The following is a 24949-nucleotide window of genomic DNA, read 5'->3' on the forward strand; positions in this document are numbered from 1 at the left end:
AGTGGGTACAAGGGAACACTCCACAGCACACTGGATGATTACCACACCTCAGTGAACTCAGCTCCTATACACTAATCCCAATAAAATTCACTAAGTCAATTAGAGATCTAGAAAAAAATATTTTAAAGATTTAATATTTTTTTACTCTAATATAGAGAAAATGCCAATAATACCAATGACAGAAGTCTCAGTAGTAACTGCATGGAAAACATAAAGGACACTGAGTTCTAGAACACTGGGAAGTTTGATTCGGATAGCTGAGCACTGATGGTTTCTATCACAAAGTAATGCAATGGAAACCAAATGCTTATAAACATTCTCTTAATTAGAAGATGACTGTAGGATAAGGCCCTCTTGAATGAAGAATAAATTCTGATTTAAAGGGCTGTGGTCCAGCAAAGAGTCTCTCCAAGACTTAGCAATAATTTGTGAAATCAGAGAATAAAACTCAGAATTCTAGCCCGGGATAGTCACCTCTCTTCTATTGAGATGGCTTCCTTGCACTGAAAAAGGAGCTTTATCCCAATTCCAGGGCACCGAGTGTATTTTCTCCTTCTATCCTGAAATCCCAGTCAGCATCCAGGAGTGCCACCAGCAGGCAAGCCATCATCCTCATCATCAGTTTGGAAGAACTGGTGGGCTGGCAAGTAGAGATTGGTCTGAGGATAGCTGGGTGCTGGAGATTGGTGACTGGGGCAGTTAAGTGGGGTATTCTGTTTTTCCTGGGTTCATGGATTATATCTCTCTGCTATGATCAGATTTTGTGTCCATTAATATCTTGAACTATGTCTCCAACATGACAGTAGAAGCAGGTGATCCTCAAAAAGGGATTTAAGGCTCTTCTGAATGAGTTTAGGATCCACAAAGAAAGACTTCAGGAAGTGGGTTCTGTCCTATTATTACAGCAGTACACTGGCTCCTCACTAAAGAGCTAAGAATGATCTCAGACCCCAAAGGGGAGGACAGGAGAGAAACGGCACAGGGCCCTGAGCTCATCATACGCCTCCCAGGCAAACAGCTAGAACGTCTTAGGTATGCACTGCCTATCATCTAACGCATATTTGCATGTGGGAAAGTATAAATGTAAAACAGTAATATGTTTTTGCTCTTGCTAACACAATTCTCTCTTAATTGATGCCAATGATTTTAATGTGTGAAAGGGTAATGCTATGGAGAATTTTGTTTCCAGTGTGGTGACACACGTAGCACTGAGGCAGGAGGATGGTGAGTTTAAGGCTAGTCTGGATTACATAGTGAGACTTTGTCAGAAGAAAGAGGTGAGGGAGGGAAGGAGGGGAACTGGCATTAATTTAAAGAGTTTAACTGTTGACTAACTTAACTTCAAAATGTTGTGCTAAATCTTCTTTCTTAGAAAATTCTTAGGTTGAGATAGGGGATCATTTAAAAAAAAAAACTAACTGGATTAAAACAGTGTTTGAAGGTTAGAGGGTTCACTTAAATAGGAATGTAATATTTCTTGATGGTAAACAGAGAGATGATTTCTTTCTGAAGCATAGTAACACTGGGTGTGAAAAACAAAAAGGAGATGAAAGCAAAACAGCATGAACTCCATCATTTCCAGGATGACCTAGGCTTCCAAAGAAAACAGGATTAAAATTGCCTCCAAATTACTTCACTTCTGAGTCTCAGGCAGGACAGCATTTAGGTGAAGACAAACAACCTGGGTCAGAACTGAAATAAAAAGGAGTGGCTGGAAACAGTGGCCAAAGTCTTGGGAAATAGTTTCCCCACTGACTATTTCTAGAATGTTGGCTTGAGGCTTTGGCTTCGTGACTTCTAGGTGGAGCGGGATATGAACACGGTGTGTTTTTAAATTTGGAGACACATCCCAAACCAGGCACAAATGGCCCCATTTATTTTAGATTCATTTTTATTTTTTGTGTATGAGTGTTTTGCCTGCTAGATGTATGTGTACTGTATATGTACCTAGTGTCCACAGAGCTCAGAAGAGGATGTCAGAGCCCCTGGAGTTGAAGTCACAAATGGTTGTGAGACACACTGTGGGTGCTGGGAACTGAACCCAAGTCCTTTGCAAGAGCAGCCAGTACTAAACCATCTCTCTGACCTATACCTTACTTTAAAAAAAATATGAGTTTGTAATACAGGAAAAGATTACAGTTCACTAAAGAGATCATCACTGTTGTTAGGATCTCTGCACCAGGCGGAAGGAAGCCAAGCAGGACTGAGCAGACAGCAAGTGGGTGGCAGGAGTAATCCTTACTTAAGTGTGACTGCAAGGGGCACAGCACTGCACAGAGCCCATCCCAGAAAGCCGCATTCACAAGCATCTCCAATAAAAAAGGGCTGTTGGTGCTCAGCCAATCTACACCTTGTCTGTCTTGCAAGAACAGACAAGTAGAAGAGACCTAAGGAAAAAAGGATCTGTGTGCTGTGAGTGTACCTGTATTTCTGCACGCGCATTGTGGGTGAAGGGGGAAAGGTCAATCCTGAAGTTCAACAGCACCACCAAAGTTCCAACCAGAAGCCAAGCAGACATCTCTCTAAAGAAAACCTATAAATGGCCAACAAACAGAGATCAAACTGAGAGCCTCATGAGGGCTGGGTAAGCGCTGTCACTAAGCTAGACATCCCCACTCTGAAGGAACAAAATCAAGTACTGGTGAAGACACCAAGAGGCTGGGACATCGTAACTGCTAGAAAGAACTTAACATGGTACAGCCACTGTGGAAAACAACTGGACAGTTCCTTAGAAAGGTAAACCCAGAATTACCAGGATTTAGTGTGTCAGACATTTTTGTTGCTGTGACAAAACACCTGAGGAAAGAATTAACCCGGGAAAGGTCTATTTTGGTGCAGCGCACAGTTGCAGTCCTTAGCAGCCTGGCTCCCCTTCATAAGCTATGTCCTCAGAAGGCATACTCCTAGTAACCTGCTTCTTCCCATGATGCCCTACTTTCCACAGTGCCACCAGCTTGCAATGTCTGTTCAAATGTTTAAACCACCAAGGGCTTAGGCCATTGATGTGAGGTCTCATGAAGGTCAGAGCCCTCATGATGTAGCGATTCTGGTAAGGCTCGGACAGGCATACAGGAAAGTGTGCTTTATTAAGCTCCTGCATGTCTTTCAACCCAATCAAACTGACAGTAAAGATTAAGCACCGCAATCAGCAGTTATTGTGAGTATGCACCCAAACCAACTGAAAGCAGAGTTCCAGAGAGCACAGCAAGTATTATTTACAGTAGGAAAAGGTGGATGCAGCATGTAAGCACAAGGGAGTGTTGTCCAGTCTTATGAAGGAAAAGACTATGACACATGCTACAACATGCATGGACCTGAAAGACACTGTGCTAAGTGAAATTAGCCAGTCTCAAAAGGACAAAGCTGCATGGTTCCACTTATATGAAATAATCTTGAGTAATCAAACTCTCATAAGGCGAAGTGAGGGGATGGGGAGGGATGTTACTAATTAGTGGATTCAGAATTGCAACTGTGCAAGATGAAGAGAGTTCTGGAAATGGATGGTGGTGATGTGTCCATACAATAGAAGTGTGTTTACTGTCAATGACATGGCATGTAAAAAATAGTTAAGACAGTAAATTTTATGTGTGGTTATTATGATTTAAAAAATTAAAAGCCCAAGTATGCAAGGGAGAATCTATTTTAAAAGCCCGGACTGGAGATGGAATCCATTTGAGGCCAAGTACACAGTAGAATGAAAACAGGGCTAAGATCTTGGTTTTCCAGCTCTAGCGACCCTTTGACATAAGTGACAACAGAACGGCCTGGGTAGATCTGCAAGGATGCTCCAGCACACTGGGTTAATACAGCTGCCAAATGTACATCAGCAGTGTGGAAACCTGCAGAACAAGCAAGCAGCACCCATACAACTTTACCTGAAGCAGTATTTCCCTGGGTCTCACAGAGGATAGCAATAAGAGGCCTAGGAGTTTAAGGAAAATTAAGTTTAAATGACTATTTAGGGAAACATAGAAAACCCACAGCCTTGCTGACCTGTTTGAATTTCTAGGAAAGCAGACACAGTACTGTTTTGAGTTACAGCCATCAATTTCCCTGAAAGACCTGACTTGTGGTGGGGTACTGGTCAGCTTCCACAAAAATCTGATTATAAACATAGCACATTTTCATTCATGCCAACAGCTAGATTTCATTCTAAGACAGAAGTGACCAAAACTTTCCACAGATGCCCCATCCCTACCTTTTATGAGAAAAATTATAAAATTATAACACAACTTAATTAGTATACAGGCAGGGGGTGTTTAATTGTAATGGCACCATTACAACTTAAATATGTTATAATCCAAATGTGTTTGTTATTTTATGTTCTTTTTATTTTTTTTATTTTATGTTCTTATTCTGTGGCTATGTAAAAAGTACTATGTATAAATTGACAAAAATTATTCCTAAAGGAGTAAATATTCTTTAAATATGTGTCCCTAGCTTTACCACACTTACACATGCATTTAACTTTTGAAAGTCAAATGCTTTTTATTCAGTATTAAAAATCAGCACCCACAGCAGAGGAAGCAATCGATGAAAAGGCAACGTGCAGAATGGACGCAAACATCTACAAATCACAGACCTGACAAGATGCACAGAAACTCAATGTAACAGCAGTTCTACAAGAGAGACTCAGAAAGAACTGAATGCTTTTCCTTTACTTTTGCATATTGAGGCAGGGTCTCTCTCTGTAGCCATGCTGTCTTAGAACTCACTATGTAGAACAGACTGGCCTCAAACTCACAGAGACCCTCTGAGTCTGCTTCCCGAGTGCTGGAATTAAAAGTGTGGACTTCAAAGCCCAGCAAAGTTATTTAAGTATTATTACATTAACAGAATTTTTTTAAAGGACCATCTTAACAGGTGCCATAAAGTATTCAACAAAACTCAACTCATATTCAGGATTAAAAACTCAGCAACCACAGCAGAAGCAGCAATTAAAAAAATTAATAGGCAATGTGCACAGTGGAAGTAAGTGTTTGCAAACCATAAATCTGACAAGCGGCTAATATCCAAAATATATAAGAAAATTAATGTAATAGCAAAAGCTAAATATCCCTTTCAAAAACAGGCAGAAGGGGGCTGTAGAAATGGCTCCATGGTTAAGAGCATTGATTGCTATTCCAAAGGTCCTAAGTTCAATTCCCTGATGGCCTCTTTTGTCATTCAGGCATACGTGTAATGTATAAATAAATAAATCGTTTTTACAGTAAAAAAAGTGTGTCTTTAGAATTAGCCAGCTGGACTCAGTTGAGATGATCCCAATCTTGTCGGCAACACCCAGAGCCTCATAACCGGGAGACAGCCGCACACCCGCCGCCTTCTCTGTCGGGCCTTACCAGGGTGTTGGCTTTGGCCACATCAGTGTCATGGAGTTTCTTCACGGCCTGTTTGACCTGGTGCTTGTTAGCCTTGACATCCACAATGAACACAGTGTGTTGCTGTCCTCTATTTTCTTCTTGGCTGACCCAGTGATCAGGGGAAATGTGATGTCAGCCCAGTGGTCAGGCTTGTTTCTCCTGGGTGCGCTCCTGCAAAGGTATTTGGCCTGCCTCAGGAGCCACAGGGTATTGGGCTGCCGGAAGGTGGGTGATGTGCAATTCTTCTTCTTCTTGTGGCTGTGGATGCCTTTCAGCATTGCCTTCTTAGCTTTCAAGGCCTTCACTTTGGCTTCAGCTTTGGGAGGGGCAGGAGCTTCCTTCTTCACTTTTGGTACCATTTTGGCAAAAAGAATAAGTAAATCTTAAAAAAACAAAACAAAAAATGGGCCAAGGACCTCGTGTCAGTCAGATCCATCATTGGCAAATGCCTGAGGCGATCGGTTGAAGGAAGAAAATGTTTGTCTCCCTCCTTTACTGGTTCTAGTCTCTCTGATCAGTTGCTATCACTGCTTTGAGCACTAATAGTGGAGGCCCTCAGAGGGACAAAACTGCTCGTCTGTGCCTAAGAAACCAAAAAAGCAAGAGGAAAGGGCTGGACTTCTCAGCCTTCCAGGGCATTCCTTCAGTGACTTGCCGACTTCCAAGCTCCACCTTGTAGAATTCACAGCTTCCTTCCTAGTAATAGTACCTTGGTAAAGCCTTTAGCTCACAGGTGTTTGGAAGGTCCAAGCAAATCCTAACAAAGCTGATACAGTTTCCCACAGACAGACTGACAGCCAGCATGTGGATGAAAGGAGTGCAGCACAATTAATCACCCAAAATAAGAAGGAGTCACCATCCCAAGCTCTTTTAAAAATTTCTCTTAAACAAAATCATTCACGTTCTCTCTCCCTTCCCCTCTCTCTGTGTATGCGTGTGCTGGGAGCTGAACTTGGGTCCTCTGCAAGAGCGGTATGCACTCTTAATCACTGAGCCATCTCTCCAGCCCCACTCTATACTTCTTAATATATGTATTATAAAAAGGGTAAAAAAAAAAAAGTTACTGAGAATACAGAGAAAAAGCAACCCTTAGACACTGTTAGTGGGACTGGAAACATGTTGTCATAATAGAAAATAGCACGAAGGGTCCTCAAAATTTAAAGAACTAAGTATGATCCAGCAATCATTTCCAGTTCTGCACACATGGCCAAAAAAGTGAAATCACCACTTGGAAGAGAGACCTGCACTCTCATGTTTATTGTAGCATTGTTCATGACAGCAAAGAAGTGGGAACACCCTAAGTGTCCATGCGTGGCTAAGCAGATGAAGGAACTGTGACATATACACATGGAATGTTACTCAGAGGAATCCTGCCATCTTTAACAATATGAATGAACCTAGAGTCCATTATACTAAGTGAAATAATCAAGGCACACAAAGAAAAGCATTTCAGGCCTAGAAGGATAAATGTCACATTTTCTCTCTCATGTGGATCACAGCTTTAAATTTTTAGATTTATGTATTTAACTTGGAATGTTTACAGCAACCAGGAAGCTATAAAAGGGCTATGGCAGGGCTAAGAGGGAAGTATGAAAGGACTGGAACACACGCAAACACAGAGGGAATCTGAAGGTAGTAAGGTGTCAATGGAAGGGGTCACACGGGAGAGGGAGAGGGTTGATTAAAACTAAATATATGTGAAGAAGTGAAGGGGAACCCTACTACTCTACAGGCTAATTTTAAAGACACATCTTTTTAAAGGTTGAACAGAAATACCCGACATGGGTGGATAACGCCAATCCCAGAAGACATGGGTGATCAAATGAAAATCCCAGTGCCAGGGGCACATACCTTCTATGTGAGTTGTTGGTCAGGATGGTTCCAGAGACCTCTCAAAACACAGGCTACTGCCATTGCTCTTCATCGCCTTGTTGTCTCTGGAACAGGGGCTTGCCTGTTACGACACCACCTAGAACTGAATGGAAGCTTCCTCCCTGATGACTAGCTATGCAGGCGGCTGGGAGGGAAAAGTCATTGAGGACCTTACTCTGTGATGAACCTTGGGTACCAGGCAAGGTCCTGCTTGAGCATACTGGTGTAACAGTGGCACGACTCCTATGGGAGTAACCAATCACTTTCTGCTTGGCTTTTGGACCTGCTCCTAGGAGAATTCATTTCTGATACAGTAAACCTGAGAAAAAAATCCCATGGCTGGGGACACCATAAGCTATAGGGAGGGGATTTACCAGTTGTGGGTTTTTTTGTTTGTTTGTTTTTTGTTTTAACAAATGGATGTGGTACTAACTGGCTTTTGTATTAAGGTTCTCTAGAGGAACAGAACTAATAGAATAAAAATACACCAGAAGGTGGTGGTGCTCCTCTTTAGTCCCAGCACTTGGGAGGCAGAGGCAGGCAGATCTCTAAGATTGAGGCCAGCCTGGTCTACAGAGTCAGTTCCAGGACAGTTACACAGAGAAAAACCCTGGCTCAAAAAACGTGTGTGTGTGTGTGTGTGTGTGTGTGTGTGTGTGTGTGTGTGTGTGTGTCTAAATATATATTTAATTAATTTATATATTTAAATATATAAAAGGACTTTATTGAAATGACTTAAGGGCTGGTCCAGCTACTCTACCAATGGAAGGTCCAGGAGTCCAACAGTTGTTCCATCCACAAGGTTGGATGTCTCAGCTGGTCCTCAGTATATGCTGGAATTCTGAGAAAGTCGGCTCCAATGTGAAGAAATAGACTCGCCATGGAGAGCAAGGAGGCAAAGAAAGCAAGCTCCCTTTATCCATTTCCGGCCCAGATTAAAGGTTTATCTTCCCAATTCAAAAGATCTGGATTAAAGGTGTATCTTCCCACCTCAAACACCTGGATTAGAAGTGGGTCTTCCCATTTAAATTATTTAATGAAGGAAACATTCCCTCATAGGTGTGCCCATCCATTTGGGTTTTAGTTAATTAATTCCAGGTATAGTCAAGTTGACAACGAAGAGTAGCCATCTTCCCTCCTAAATATTTGTGTTTAGAAAAGTTTTGCTCTCTGCCTTGATTAGAACACCACCCCCCAACAAATAGCAGTCACTACAGACATAGAGCCCCTCAAGGTGCTGAGGGTAAGAGACTGGTTAGTGCCCAGCCCTTAACAAAACATCTGTACCACCTCTCCCAGAGCTCAGGGAGTCAGGTGACAGGGAGGAGGGAGGGCATGACAGATGCAGCCATTGCAAGCTTGAGCTCACAGCACTGGGCCTACTCAAGACTGGGCATGTCAGCATTCAGGAACAGATGGTGGAAGGAGCTCCTTAGGCCAGATTCCTCCCTGAGGACCTACTGGCTCTTGACAGATGCTAGGGAAAGGACCAGCCAGTGTCTTCAGTGATGTGGCCAATGGTTAGCCTTTCCTGCTCCAGGGGACAGCTCCACATCATAATGTCCATGTCCAGACTCAGTAGGTCACAAACCAAACCAAACCAAAACAGAGAAATGTCAAAGTGGGAGGGGCTTGTAGGGAGAGAAGATGACGGAAGTATGAAGTAGCTAAGAGAGGGTCAGGAGTTAGTATAATCAGAGTGCATTATATGCACAGATTAAATGTCAAAGAATGTACTTAATAAAAAGACAAATATTATCTATCTCACTTACATGTAAAACATTTAAAATAATTTTATGTAATAGAAGTTTTGGTTTCTTTGCCAACTCAGTTATGTTATGTAAATCCCCAAGTGTGGGATTTTAGTTTGGGCTTTCATTTGCCCACAGCTGATAATTGTCTCGCGTGAGGCATGGTCTTTGCCAGCTGGAAATGGCCTGCCTCATGCCGTACAGAGAGGGGCAGGGGCTAGGACTCTGAGGAAAATAGAAGGAGACCCAGGAGAAAGAAAGCATGGCTTATGGTGATGGCATGTGGCACGCAGTAGTTTGGAAAGACAGAAGGAGAGAAATCTCTCAATGCGGCAGCAGCCTGGAGGGGCCTGCTTGCTGCATTTGCTATTGATAGAGACTGTACTGCCCCAAAAGAACCCAACTGACCCTAAACAGCCAGGAGAAGTAAAGGGGTCTCTGGCCTCTCCCCACTAACATTCTTTCTCATACCCCAGGTTAAGGGCTTGGTGGAAGGGAGGTAGAGGCTTCAGTACCCCAAATAAAATAGTTTTAAAAAGAGTGTCAACAATTTTATGTGTATTGTGGTTTGCCTGCATATATGTCTAGGTAGCACATGCACACCAGGGGAGGCCAGAGGAACAGTATTATACACCAAGGAACTGGAATTACATTTGATTGTGAGCCACAATGTGTGTGAAGAGAATCAAACTCAGGTCCTCTGAAGAGCATCTCTCTAGCTCTATATGCAGAACCTTAAAAGGTGGAATTTAAGCCAGCATAGTGGCTCTTGTCTGTCATCCCAGCACTTGAGAGACTGAGGAAAGAAGACTCAAATCCAGCCTGGGATGAGAGAGAAAAACATAAAAATAAACAAGAAAAAAAAAATTCACAGAAGCAGAGAGTAGGTGTAGGTAGCTACAGCAGGTGAGGGAAGGACATGGACACAATGGGAGATGTTGAGCTAACGGTACAAAACTTCAGCTACACAGAATGGTCAGGTCCTAGACACGTAAGGGATAGCATGCGACGAGTTAGACACCTGAACTCTGCTAAGAGAGCATATCTGTCTTTCTTTGTGGATGTAAGTGCACACTTGCACATGCAGGCACATACTTCTATCACTTTCTACCTTATTTTTTTGAAACATGGTCTCTCAGCAAACCTAAGTCTCACCCTTTAAGCTAGGCTAGCTGGCTAACTACTGAGCTTCCAGGCTCTGCCCATCTCCACCTGCCAATGCTGGGGGGACAGGCACAGAGAGATTGACTCAGGTCCCCTTGCTTTCACAGCAAGTGCTTTTGCCTATGACGTCATCCTCCGAGGCACAGAGTGTTAACAGGTCTTGAATGCTGAGCTAGACGGGTGGGACACACTCTCTCTCTGGGGCACTGAACAGGTGCAAGCATTGTTAGAAACACTGTTAGACACTATACAAATCTACTTTAATGTTAATAATGTTATTATAAATACTCCTTCGATTCTTTTTTTTTTTTTTTTTAAGATTTATTTATTATGTATACAGTGTGCATTAGATCACGTTATAGATGGTTGTGAGCCACCATGTGGTTGCTGGGGATTGAACTCAGGGCCCCTGGAAGAGCAGACAGTGCTCTTATCCATTGAGCCATCTCTCCAGCCCCCACTCCTTCAATTCTTATTTCCTGTAAATAAGCAAGCCCACTGCAAGCGAGAGGATTTGATTTCTAGTTGGCAGCTATTTGGTTCTCTCTTGCTGCCCTAGCTCCCTTGAAGAAAAGGACTGTCAGTGGAGCAGACTGTCAAACCACTCTTATTCCAGAGCCAGTTACTCTGAACATTTGAATGTCTCCAGGAAGCTACATGACAATCACAGCTGCTTGTTCCAGCTCCTGAGGGTGCAGTCCAGCCAGGACTGTGTCAAGAACATTGCTCAGGACTGTCCATGTAATGATGTCCGCCCAATCCAGAGGCAGACCCCTTTCCCAGTGCCCTAGCAGAAGGACAGCTGTAACTGCTACAAGACAAGCTGTTCAGCCAACTGGTGGGACAGCCTCCTCTACAGCTCCCCAACCTACCCCATTATTACAAGGTTAAGCTCAACCAACCCTCCTTTGGTTTTCAGAGATAGGGTTTCTCTATGGAACCCTGGCTGTCCTGGAACTCACCCTGTAGACCAGGCTGGCCTTGAACTTAATAGAGCTCTGCCTGCCTCTGCCTCCCAAGTGTTGGACTTAAAGGTGTGTGCACCACCCCCTGGCCAAGAGTCTTCTATTTAGTGGCCTTTCTTGCCTACTTTTTCTGAAACAGGCTGAACTAGTAACACAAAAAGAAGCAGCAGCTGTGACCAAAGCAGAGGTAGTTGTGACAGCAAAGTGGCTGGCAGCCATGTTGCCCAAGAAGTGAAAAACCAGTTACAGGGATAGCCACACTTGAGGTGAGGCCTCAAGGCCACTAGCTATCAGTGGTAGAGGGAGCAACAGCAGAATTCCAATACCTAGATCCAGAAGCCACTGGCCAAAGCTGAGGAGTCCTGGCGTCCTGGGCCTACACAAAGCTTGTCCAGGTTTAAAGGTACCAGTACCAGAGCCCTACACAAGAACTCTAACACTAGAGGGCGCTACCTGCTGCTGCTCCCACCTGTAAGCTGCGGCAGCTTGTTGCCATCAAACACTGGGATACAAAAGCGTGCCAGAGGTCAACAATGGAAGGGCCTTTTATTTAAGCAAGATTTGTATTCCCATAGAATAAAAGAGTAACTTTAAATGTGCATGCACACACACACACACACACACACACACACACACTCTAGCTATTATAAGACACTGCTGGGAGAAATTAAAGCAGATATAAATAAATAGTTAAAATGTGCCCAGGGGTTGGAAGACTCAATAGTAACAAGTAAATTCTTCCTAAATTGATTTACAGATTCAAAGCAGGTCCAAACAAAACCCAGCAGGCTTTCTGGTACGGAAGCTCATTTTAAGAGTGACATGAAAATGCAAATAACAAAACAGTCAAAACAACTTTGGAAAAAATTGAAGAATTAAAAATACGATTGAAATTATATATGTATTACTGTGGCTGGCATCAAATAATTGCAGGGCTAGAGCTCTTACATTTCTTAGCATGAGTTGTTTGGAATTTGGTGAGCTTGGTTTTATAACTTCAGTCAAAAAGAAAGCACTCCACACATGACACAAAGAAACCTTGACTAGTTTTTAACAACGCTGTAAAACGTCAGAAGAACAGAAAGCAAACATGAGACGGTGCTTTACATCTAAGGAAATCACACTGCATTGGTGCCACCACTCAGCAAGATCGGTGACTCTGACAGGGAGAGGTAGCCAGATGTCTCTCAGAAGCAAGGCTACCATCCAGAGTAGTCTTTCCAGGGCTGCGCTATGGATGCTAGCCCTTAGGGGAGCAGGTAGAGCAGAAACAAGGCAACTCACACGGTGGCTTTTAAAGGCACAAAGAATGCAAAGCTGTCCGCTGGTCTCACATCACTGCTGACACTGTATTTAAGTGGGAAAATGAACCATTCTAACTCACATATGTGAGGCCCTGCCATCATCTTAGAACAAAGCCTGGAAGGGAATATGTCCAAGTTAAGGGTTAAAGTCTTTATATGTCCCTGGCTTGTTCACTGGAGTAGAACTCGATGATGATGGGGGATTTTGCTTATGCTGTGTACTTGATATCCCCAGTTTCCTCCGACAACAAAAAAGTAAATGAACTGCTCAACAAATATTTGTTAAATGAATAAATCATGCTCATGTGGGCATTTAGTGAATATCTGTTATATGACTTTATGACATTTATATAGACACTATACCCAGGAAATGATGTAATAATCTCATATAACCTGCTCTTTCTAGGACCATTTCTTTGATTAGATTACAAGTTAATTGTCTTCTCTTTATTCACACTGTTCATACTAAACAGAAACTGAACTTCCCAGCAAAACGATCTGATTGGATGATTCTCTTCCCTCTACCCTCTCTGTGCTCTCATTGGTGTCTAACTTTCTAATGTAGACTAGCCCTCAGGTTGCCCTTAAACCTACAGTAATTCTCCTGCCTCTGCCTCCTGCACATAGGAGTTACAGGCACGTGGCACTGCATCCAGGCAGTGTATTTCTTTATTCTACAGTTTCCTAAAATGTATGCATACACAGGATAAAAAGGACAAGTGTTTCTTTGTAAAGTCAGCGTCTTACAGAGCCTTTATCAATGAAATATAGCACACTTGGCTTTCTTTTAGCTGTTTCTTTGTCTTTTCTCTTTCCCTCTCCATTTCCCTCCCACTACCTAGAAAAAGCCACGAGGCTTCTCTACACACTAGCCTGTATTCAAACTTTGCAATTAAGAATCCTTTCTCATTCTGGCTAACTGCAATCTTCTGATCTACTTTGATCACTAGATCCAAAACTTCCCGAGGCAGGAAATAATCAGTATGTTTCTGAATTTCCCACTGTTAAAACACACTAGAAAGTCCTTACTTAGCTGAAGTTAATGATTTTCAGAAAGCCTGAAGAAGCCAGAAGACATACACACACACACACCCATAACACACACACAATGACAAAGCTACAAAGAAAAAGAGAGTGTAGACTGAACTGCAGTACAACTTACCAGCAGCGTCTGCCCTTGGGAAATGAAGAAGTGACCTGATATCACGATGGTGAGAACAAGACATCCAGTTTCTTCGCTGGAGTCAAAAACCTTGAAGAAATAAAAGTGTGAGAAGTATCTCTGTGATATACAGGAAACAGTTCTGAAAGCAGGTTCTCTCTCACACCGATCCACCGATCTGAACTGCTTTTTCATTTACTGTTTTCTTGTGTTGTCAAGCTTCCTTCATATATATATATATATATATATATGTGAAAGATGTACTTTTAAGAAATAAAATTAAAACCAGAAAGAAGACAGGATTAACAAAGAGAGGTGGGTCTTGAGCTCTACTCTTCAGCTGTATTTTAATAAGGGATCTCTTTCAGGGGTCGAAGTCTCCTGCCTTTCCAGAGTCGCTGAGAGGCCGCCAGAGCCCCAGCTTCTTCAGCCAAGCGATCTACTTCAACGGCCCACAAACCAGCCGCCTTCCTTCCTGACCTCTAGCGCACTGATGCCATGTAAAGCTGCAGCTCTAGCTTCCCACAGCTCTGCAGCTCTCGGCTTGCAGCAGCCAGCAGCTTACATTAACCTTCTCAGGGGTGGTCCCACTGAAGAGTTTGACCTGAAATCAATAAAGCATCCTAAAACTCACCACCTGCGTTGGTAACTCTCTATTTTCCCTTTCTTTATCTTGAGCCTAAAAAAAGGCCTTCATATATTTCCATGGTGTTCTATTTTGTTAGCTTTACTTGGTATACTGTTCCAGTCTAGTGAGTTATGGGGAGAAAACTGAGGCATGTAAGCCAAGGTGTCAGGGAAACACCACCAAACACATCCTAGAGAGAGAATCGGGTCTTAAGGGACTGGATGATCAAAACAAAACAAAAAAACAAATAGCATTGTAAGGTAAACAACTTTACAGCTTAAACAATCAACATACAAATAGCTCTAGTTAGGAATATTTCTTTAAGGTCCAAACAATCTCTACCTTACAGTTTCTTATGCAGGTTTTAGAATTTTAGTTACATAATTAAATTCACAATTTCCTGCATTTTAATTCATTTTAAATTTCAAAGTTCAAAAGCAGACATCTCAGATGTCGAGAGGGATGCTATAAACCTGCCCCAGGTCCTTCAGGTGCTGCTTCTGCTTTTCTCCACATTGGACCCTGGTTATTTACAGAACGTGCTGCCCAGCAGTTTGCATGGCCAGTTTCATGTGCTATGATGACTTAGAAAGAGAGCACAGCTTTCAAAACTAGACAATAAGGTATTTAGATAGCAAAACTTTAAATGTGACAATTTACTTCTAAATGATTTTATGTGTATCCGTTTTAGCCTGCATGTATGTCTATACAACACTTGTGTGCCTGATGTCCATGGAGGCCAGACAATGGTATCAGACACTTTGGAACTGGAGTTAGTGGTAACTGTAATGTGCCTTGTGGGTCCTGGGAATCAAACCCAGGTCCTTGGGGAAAAGCAACTTGGGCCCTCAGAAAAAAAGCTATTGAGCTAGCTCTCCAGCCCCTTAACTTTGACATCGAAAGTATCCAAAATGTTAATTTATAGCTATGTCCTCTCCCAAATAATCTCCATCCTGACCTTCAACAACAGGCATTTTTTGTTTTTTTGAGACAGGGGTTCACTATATAGCTCTGGCTATCCTGACTATGTAGACCAGGCTGGCCTTAAACTGGCAAAGAGCTGCCTGCCTCTGCCTCTTGAGTGCTGGAATTAAAGACATACACCACCACACTTGGTTCCAACAGCACAGTAATAAAAAAAATATGGATATGGGTATGCACACATCTGTTTGGTACCCACAGAGGCTAGAAGGCAGCATCCAATCCCCTGGAGCTGGAGTTATAGGTAGTTTTGTGCCACTTAACATGGACATGGACTTGGGTCCCTGGAAGTGTAGTAAGTGCTTCTAACCACTAAGCCATCTCTTGAGCCCTGACTTACATAATTTTTGTTTGGCTTCAGCAATGTTGTGGCATGTGCACACAGGGAAATGGCTGTGAGTAGAGTATCACTACAACTATGCCTTTTTTTTTTTTTCATTTCTGTTAGGGACCCCCCCCCCCCCGGTATAGCTTTCATGCAAAGTACACTGTTATGAATATTCTAGTTAGTCTTGGAATGTTCATTTCAAAGATGCCATTTCCTTCTAAATTACTTTTCCAAGTGATGACTATGAATTCTAGGAAGGTCTGTTTAGATCTTCCTTTGCTCTTCAACTTGTAGCCCACAACTGCCCGGGCAGCAAGCATCTCTATATGAAGTGTCAGACATCTCGAATTGAATAGCCCAACACTTGAGCACCTTACCTTCTCCTACACTGATTCACTGACTGGCAGTTTTCCTACCTTATAAAACAAATTATCATTCTAGCTCTCTTGGGGAGAACCAGAGAGTTATCCACATCTCCTTTTGAAATATCCAAATCCAATCCATCAGCAAATTCTTCATGACAAAATATACAGAACCAGACAATTCTCCTCAGGCCTGGCTGTTTCTCTTTATCCTTATCATTGGCAGCTGGGCTACTAGAGTGACCTCCTGACTGGCTTCATTTCTGATCCTGCTTCCTTTTCCAGTACGGCTTATTTCCATCTGATGAAGTAGCAAGAACGATCCTGTAAAGTCAAACCTGGACACTGCCAGCCCAGAGCCTTCCAACGGCTCCCTCCCTCCAAAGAACCACCACCCTCTGCTTTTCTGTCAGCTCTCTGTCCCCACTGTGGCTCCTTGCTGTTTCCTGAACCTGCTGGGTTGTGCCAGCTGGGAGTCCCGCCTAGAGCACCGCTCTCCTCTCTAGCTCTGTGATTCAGTGTTACTTACCTTTCAGCTGAGACGCCCATCCTCTCCCTCAGCTTTATTTCTCTCCATACCTCTTACTGTTTTTCCCCTACTTTGTCACTTATTGTTAGTTGTCTGCCCAGAGCAGATTCTAATCTCCAGAAAGACTGAGATGGATCACTGCTATATATCCTATATATGCTAATGTCTCAGATAGCGCCTGACACTTAGCACATACACAATGTCTTTACTGGATAAATGAGTTTGAAATTCCAATGAAGGCACTATATTAAAACGCATCATTTTCAAAGGAAACAAATATGTTTTCAGAAGGAATTCATCATTAGGAGAACTATACTGAGGGGAGGGAAAGTTAAAAGTTGTCCTTCAGGCAGAACAATAAGATCAGATGAAAACTGAGATCTCCATAAAGAAGTGCAGAATACTGGAAATAGTAATCACCTGGGTGACTATATGGGAATTCTTTATGCACATATCATTAAAAGTTAATAACTGACATTATAAATAATACTCAATCCAAATGAAGGAAGAATAAATAGAAAAAAAGGAGACTGTGGGATGGCTCAGCAGGTAAAGGCACTTGCAGCCAAGACTGAAGACACCCGACCAACATGACGGGAAGAGAGAACTGACTCCTGCAAGGTGTTCCCTGACCGCCACACTCACAGTGTGGCACAACCTCCCCAGTGCCTCCATCCCAAGCAAGCTCGTAAATAAATATAATGAAAATAAATTCTAGATGCCTGGCCGTCCGAGCCCAGATCCAGAGGTTTGAGTTAGCCTACCCCAACATACACTCCATCTACAGGCTGCTGGGGCCATTAGAGCAGGTCCCAGCTAGCCAGCCAGCCTGCTCTCAGCATGGAGTCATGGTGGCTGCAGTGGGTGCTGCTTGCCCTGCCGAGCAAAGGAGAATGCGAAGCAGTGTCACTACCCACAAGCCACAAACACAAAGGGTGGTCCTGCCGAGCTGACGTCCATGGCAGGAGCTGAGGCCAGAGACCACGTGGGTGTCCTATAGTCTGTGCTGTTGCAAGAACCCCTGTGGAGGTCCATGACCCATGCTCCTGCTGGTTGTAAAGGGCAAGGAAACTAATTTCGCAGTCATAGTGATGACTGTCGACTCCCAGATAAGGAAGAGGGACATAAAGGCTTCGGTGACAACCCCTACCCCTACACCCAAAAAAGTAATAGTCTAGACAGAAAGCAACCGAAGAGAACTCTTAAAAAACTGTGATAAAGATGCTGAAGTGTAGCTCTCCACAACTGATGGCTTCTGGCAGGGACCTGGGGTGGGGTGGGTAAGGACTCGGTTTTCTTTAAAGGGCTGGCTACTGGGAGTTTGACCATGCCTCAGTGAGTATATGGGCAACACAAGTTGGACTTTCTTTCTTTCTTTCTCTTTCCTTCCTGCCTTCCCTCCTTCAGCTTTTACTGATTCTTTCTTATTTTCACATCATGGTTTTTGGGGACTTTTTTGGATTCGGTTTTTAGAGACAGGTTTTCTTTGTGTAGCCCTGGCTGTCCTGGAACTCACTCTGTAGACCAAGCTGGCCTCAAATTCACAGAGATCTGCCTGCCTCTGCCTCCTAAGTGTCAGGATTAAAGGCATATGCCACCACTGCCTGCCTCTTTCATTTTTTTTTTTAAATTGGGGAGTGAGATGTCACAGGGTGGTGTGCGTGTGCGTGTGTGCGCGAGAGAGAGAGAGAGAGAGAGAGAGAGAGAGAGAGAGAGAGAGAGAGAGAGAGAGAGAGAACCTGGGAGGACTGGGAAGTGAGTGTGATCAGGGCACACAATGTGAAATTCCTAACTAATCAATAAAAATATTACGTTGGGAAAAAGTTTGAAAATAACTAAGTCAAATTTAAATTTAAGCCAGGATTAGTGGTACATGTCTTTAATCCCAGCTCTTGGGAGGAAGAGACAGGCAGACCTCTGTGAGCCTGAAGACAGCCTAGACTACACACCTAGTCCAGGGGCCAACCAAGGCTACAGAATAATATCCTATCTCAAACAGTGACAACAAAACAAACAAACAAAAGGAATAGATGGATTAAATAAATACACAACAAATAGCAAATGACAAAGTTAAATTAACCCTATCAATGGTCATAATAAATGTAAAGATTCAAAAATCCCAATTAAAGACAGAAGCTGTCAGATTATATTAAAAACTTTTTTTCAGCTGGGTATGTGTGCATGGAGTCGGGGGAATGTGGCATACGCCTTTAATCCCAGCACTCCAGAGACAGAGGCAAGCTGAGTCCAAGGCCAGCTTGGTCTACAGATGGAGCTGCAGGGCAGCCAGGGCTACACAGAGAAACCTTGTCTCAAAAACAAAACAAACAAACAAACAAAAAACCCAACCACCACCAACAACAAAAGACTACTTTTTATACAATATATTTTGATTGTTTTCCACACCTTCAATTCCTCCCATCTCTCTACCCACCCAACTTTGTTTTTTATGCTCTCTCTCTTTCAAAAAACAAACAAACAAGAAACACAAAAATAAAAATAAACAAGCAAAAGACCATGTCTTAATTAAGGTCACTACTGTGATGAAACACCAAGACCAAAAGCAACTGAGGGAGGAAAGGGCTTATTGGGCTTAGGCTTCCACCTCACTGTTCCTCATCAGTGAAGTTAGGGCAGAAACCTGGAGGCAGGAGATGTTGCCGAAGCCATAGAGGTGTGGGTGCTACTTACAGGCTTACTCCCATGGTGTTCTTGGCGTGCTTTCTTATAGAACCAAGGACCACCAGCTCAGGGTTGGAACCACCCACAGTGGTTGGGCCCTCTCCTATCAATTACTAAGAAAATGCCCTACAGGGTTGCCCAGAGCCTGATCTAATGGAGGTAGTTTCTCAATTGAGGGTCCCTCCTCTCAGATGACTTTAGTGTGTGTCAAACTATCCAGCACAACTGACCCCTTATCAACTTGACACACAAACACATTACTGGTAAGCCACCTTTCTTTTCTGGTTCATGTCCAAGATCACACATTAATATCAACAGCACAGTATGTTTGTCTTTACAAACGTAGGTCCCACAGTCTTTACAAATTAAATTAGAATTCAATCTCTTTAAGAATCCAAAGTCTCTTTTAAAACCTAAACTAAACTGTGGGATCCTGTAAAATAAAAAATAAGTTAAATGCCTCCTTACTTCAGGAGGAAAGTACCAGTCACAGTCACAATCAGATCAAAGTAAAACCAAACTCCAACTGTAAATCATCCCACATCCAATGTCTGGGACTCACTCATGATCTACTGGCCTCTTCCAAGGGGTCTGGGTCACTTCTCTGGTTCTACCCTCTGCAACACACACAGCTTGTCTTGCAGGAGCTAGCAGGCTCCACTCCATGCATGATGCTGTCCTTGGTGGTCACCCCATGGTACTGGCATCTACAAAATGCTAGGGGGTCTCGCTGGAACTGCATCGCACTTTGACCAATAGCCTCTCCTGGGATTCTTCATGGCACCAAGCCTCACATCCTCACAGGGCTCCTTCAGTTCCAGGGCTTCAACTGATTATTGAAGCTGCACCTTCTCCAATGGCCTCCTGGCTCACACAGTGCAAAGCCTCAGCTGATTTTCATGTCCTGTCATGCCTTCGAAATCACTGTCACCTGGGTGACTCTTACACATTACCAAGTTTGGCTGTCTGTGTGAGGTACAACCTTGGCTGACTCGTGAGGAAACACTTCCCAAAAGATTTCACCTCAATGCTTGTCTCTTTTCCATCACCATTAACTTCTTAACTCCATCTGACCAGCATCAATTGTTTCAGTAAAGGAAAGGATTTATTTAAGTGCTTCTGGCCTCTTGTTAATCACAGCTGGTTCTTTAACCCCAGCAAACCACAACCACAGATTCTCAACTCAAATTAGAAAACACCCCTGATAAGAGCCTTTAAATAACTCTCAAACTTTCCTCTAGGGTCTAGAACTTCACAAGGCAGGCCTCATCACCTGCACTGCTTTCAACATTCTCATCCTCTAAGTTCCGACGGAAAAGCTCATCAAACTCTGAACACTCGATGCTTTTCTAGCCCAAAGTTCCAAAGTCCTTTCACAATCCTCCCCAAAACAACATGGTCAGGTCTGTCACAGCAATACCTCACTATCCTGGTACCAATTTGTCTTAGTTAGGGTTACAGTTACCGTGATGAAATGCCATAACCAAAAGCAACTTGGGGAGGGTGGGCTTAATTTGACTTACACTTTGGCATCACTGTTCATCATCAAGAAATTCAGGACAGGAACTCAAGCAGGGCAGGAACCTGGAGGCCATGGAGGGGTGCTGCTTACCGGGCTGCTCCTCATAGCTCTGCTCAGCCTGCTTTCTTATAGAATCCAGGACCACCAGCTCAGAGATGGCACCACCCACAATGGGCAGGGCCCTCACCATCAATCACTAATTTAAAAAATTGCTCACAGGCTTGCCTACAGCTCAACCTTATGGAGGCATTTTTCTCAAGTGCGGTTCCCTCCTCTCAGATGACCTTAGCTTGTGTGAAGTTGACATAAAACTATTCAGCATAGGGGCTGGAACAATGGCTCAGGGGTCAAGAGTACTGGGTGTTCTTAGAGATGTCTTGAGCTAAAGTCCCAGCAGGCTGGCCTTGAACTCACAGTGATCCACCTGCCTCTGCCTCCCAAGTGCTGGGATTAAAGGCATGTGCTATCATGCCTGGGCATAAATAAAGTCTTAAAATATTAAAAGCAAAACGAAACTATTCAGCATAGGCCACTAAGACAAAAAATGTCAAAACAAAGAAAAATGAAACATGGTGAACAGAAACTGAAGGCATTCATGTTCATACGTGGCATTATTAATGTTGTCTAGATGTCCACGCTCCCTAAATGACCTACAGATGCATCAAAGGCAAATCAAAACAACAAACCAAACCAAACTAAAAAGCAACTAACCTGATGTAAAAAGAACAAAGCTAGCAGCATCACACCGCCAGACCTCACAACACAGTAACATAAGCAGCATGGTGTAGCACCAAAACAGCTAAGGGGAAAAGTACAAGAGCACTGAGAAGCCTACACAATTATGGTCAATAGGTTTAACCACACGACCAGCAGCACTCAGTACAGAAAGGACAGTCTCTTCAGTAGAAAGTTAGTGCTCGCTATCCACAATGTTAGAAACACCCTAGCTGCCAGAAAAGACATATTAATAAGTCTAGCCAATTATACTGTTGGAAAAATAAAACTTTATTAAACAAAAGAAGGAATACAAAATGGATTAAAGTCTTAAATATAAGACCAACAACTATGAAACTATTAGGAGACAACATAGGAAATACTCTATGGTTCAGGGGATAAAAAGCATTTGCTGTCCAAGTATGAGGGCCTGGTTTCAAATCCTCAGAACCCATATAAAATCCAGGCATGGCTGGGCACACAACTATAACTCCTAGTTACAGGGCTGGAGGTAGAGGGGCTGAAAACCAGAGAACTGCTGGGGCCTGCAGGCTGTCAGGTACACACCCACACATGTATATGTAAGATCGATCTCTCTCTCTCTCTCTCTCTCTCTCTCTCTCTCTCTCTCTCTCTCTCTCTCTCTCTCTCCCCTCCCCCTCCCTCCCTGGTTATATCATGTATATTTACCAAGGTATCACACTATATCCCATTAAATGGAAATATGTCCAAATAAATCAAATAATATTCTCTGAGCGCAGTTAAGTGAAAAAATCAGTACCAGGGTGCTGAAAAATTGCTCAAATGTTTAGAATTAAGTAGCATTTCTAAATAGCATATGGACAAATAATAAAAGGGAAATAAGGAAGTGTTTTGAATTCCGTGCTGTATACCGAGCTAACGTGACAAAAATCTGTGTGGTCAATAAGTGAGACTGCGGAGAAGCATGGAATGCATCCCATCACCTGCTTCTGATTCTAAAATCCAGAAAGGCAAAAATGAGATGGAACTTTCCAGATGACAGGGCTTGTGTGTGAAACTGACAGTTAACAGGACACTTCATGCTGACAAGCATCTCTCAAGAAACAAGATGAGAAATCTATTCTTTGCATTGGTCAATATTCTTTACCGGGGAGTTGTGCTAACTGAAAAGGCAAGAAACAAAAACCACTTGGACTGTAAAGGAATAATTAAAGCCACATCTGATTACAGACAATGATGGTCTGTGCAGAAAATCTATTCAACTTTACTAAAATAAGTGAATTTTGAAAAGCTGTATTTACAAAGCCAGGCAGTGGTGGCACACATCTTTAATCCCAGCACTTGGAAGGCAGAGGCAGAAAGATCTCTGTGAGTTCAAGGCCAGCCTGGTTTAAAGAGTGAGTTCCAGGACTGCCAGGGCTACATAGAGAAACCCTATCTCAAAAAAAAAAAAAAAAAAAAAGTTGCATTTACAAGATAACATATGCAAACAAATTATATTCATATACACCAGGTGGTCTGGATGTAAGCTATCTCCCATAGTCACATTTGGTTGCATATCTGTGGTCTCCAACTGGTAGTGCTGGAAGAGACGGGTCCCTGAGCACAGGCCTTGAGACCCACTTCTTGTCTGTTCTCTGGCTCCTCACTGTGAACACGGTTGACCAGTCACTCCAGACTGTCCTAACCCACCCTCCTTGCCACAGTGAACTGTAGCCCCTGGAACTGTGTAGCCAAAATAAGCCCTCTTTCTCTTGAATTGGTTCTTGTCATCTGGTCACAGAAAGCAGGGATATACTAGAAAGAAAGCATCAAAATTTATAATATCATCAAAAATACAAACTACTTAGGAATAAATGACAAACTATGTGGAAGAGTGGTACATTACAAGTTGAGATAAACTTAAATCATAAACACATAGAGCGCTGCTCATGGTCAGGAAGATTTCGTATTAATAAAGTGCTGGTAAGCTAATAGCTAACAGTGTCTGTGTCCTAATACCTGGAGCCTGTGGACGCTATCTTACAGAGCAAAAGGGACTTGCTAATGTGATTAAGGGCCCTGAGATAGGGAGATTATCCTGGATTATCCACATGGGCCCAGTGCAGTCATGCGCATCATTAAGGGAAAGGGTGCCAGCCAGAGAAGGAACGTGACTGCTGATGTGGAGGTGGAGGCCAGGCACAGACAGTGCTGGCACAGTGTGGATCCCTTCTTGAGCCTCTGCAAAGAATTCAGTCTCCCTCGCATTAAGTTAGCACCATAAAATACCACCCTAGATTTCTGACCTGCAGAAACGTGAGCTATAGGATGCTGTCCTAGGCCATTAAGCTTGTGGTCGTTTGCTGGAGCCAAGATAGGAAGCTAGGTCAGGTCTCAGATCCTCCAGCCAATCCAAATCAAAGTTCTGAGACTGTGAAATGGTTCAGCAGGTGGAAGCACTTGCTGCACAAGCCAGATGAACTGAGTTTGATCCCCAGAACCCATGTAAAGGTGGAAGGAAAAACTGAGTCCTCCCCAAAACTGTCCTCTGTCCCCTTTGTGGGACAACACTGTTCTCACACATATATACAGACAACACACAATAATAATCAATATAAATTTTAAAATAATTGCTAATTTGTAGAAATTTCACTAATCCTAAAATTTATATAGACATGTAATTGTCTAAAAGCACAAAGAATATATCTCAAGAATTTAACAATGTTTAAATATTTATTTCATGTCTACGTGTGTATACGTGAGTGTAAAAAATATGTGCACATGTGTGTATGATCCCGCAGAGGTCAGAAGAGGCTGTTTGAAAGTAGAGTGGCAGGTGGTTGTGAGCCACCATGTGAACGCTGAGAAGTAACCTGGGTCCTCTGAAGGAGCAGTAGGCACTCGTGTTACAGGACCATCTCTCTGGCCCCATCCAAGCACTTAAACAAACCAGTTAGCATTAATAATTACCCTCCCCGTACACGCCCTTCTTACAAGTGACAGGGAAAGGAAAACACAGGAAAGCCCCTGGCCTTAAGCTTCATTCATCCATCTGTTCATTCAACAAATATTGCTGGAAACCCACTAGGTGCCAAGCATTGTTCAGGATGGGGAACATCACTGAACAAAGCAAACACCCTGCCTTCCTGGAGCTCTGTGGCCACACCTATACAGCAAGCGACAAACAGTGGTAAGTGCAGCGTGTAACTGGGGACATGCTAAGGGTGGCTAGGGGAGCAGTCCATCCCAGGTGCAAGCAACAGGGCAGGCTTTGTCTGAAGCTAACTGATAAATACTCAAACTGAGCCATCTATCTGCTTTTCAGTACTTCTCTCAGCCACCAATTCTTATCCATCCCGCACCGGTCTAACTCCTAAATGCTGTTAGCCTTTGAATGAGGGACAGGGGACGTTAGAGGGGCCTTCCGCCTGCACTTTCTTTATCCTCCTTACTGCCATCCTCTGGGCCTGTCCCTTTGTGGTAAGGAGTGGCCTGGAGAACACCTGCTCTAACACCTACTGTGCCCTGTACTGTGCCTGTCAGCAGCCTACCTCACTTTCGCCTGCCCAAGGGGGTTGCAATACTGTGACTAACTCTCTCAGGGTCTTGACAACTGGCGAGGTGGGGACTTTACTTAAACAAGGGTGAAGTTGTTGGCCTG

At 43.2% G+C, this 24949-nt stretch overlaps 1 protein-coding gene across 1 annotated transcript in view; it reads right to left on the reverse strand.

Moving 5' to 3' along the window:
• Positions 1 to 24949, reverse strand: part of Rec114 (REC114 meiotic recombination protein) — an 88044-nt gene that overhangs the window by 45360 nt on the left and 17735 nt on the right. Inside the window, 1 exon segment of the mRNA XM_051156567.1 lies at positions 13579 to 13668. Within this exon segment, the coding sequence (XP_051012524.1) occupies positions 13579 to 13668 (90 nt within the window).

The sequence above is a fragment of the Acomys russatus genome, chromosome 14 (assembly GCF_903995435.1).
Source record: "Acomys russatus chromosome 14, mAcoRus1.1, whole genome shotgun sequence".
NCBI classification, from domain to species: domain Eukaryota; kingdom Metazoa; phylum Chordata; class Mammalia; order Rodentia; family Muridae; genus Acomys; species Acomys russatus.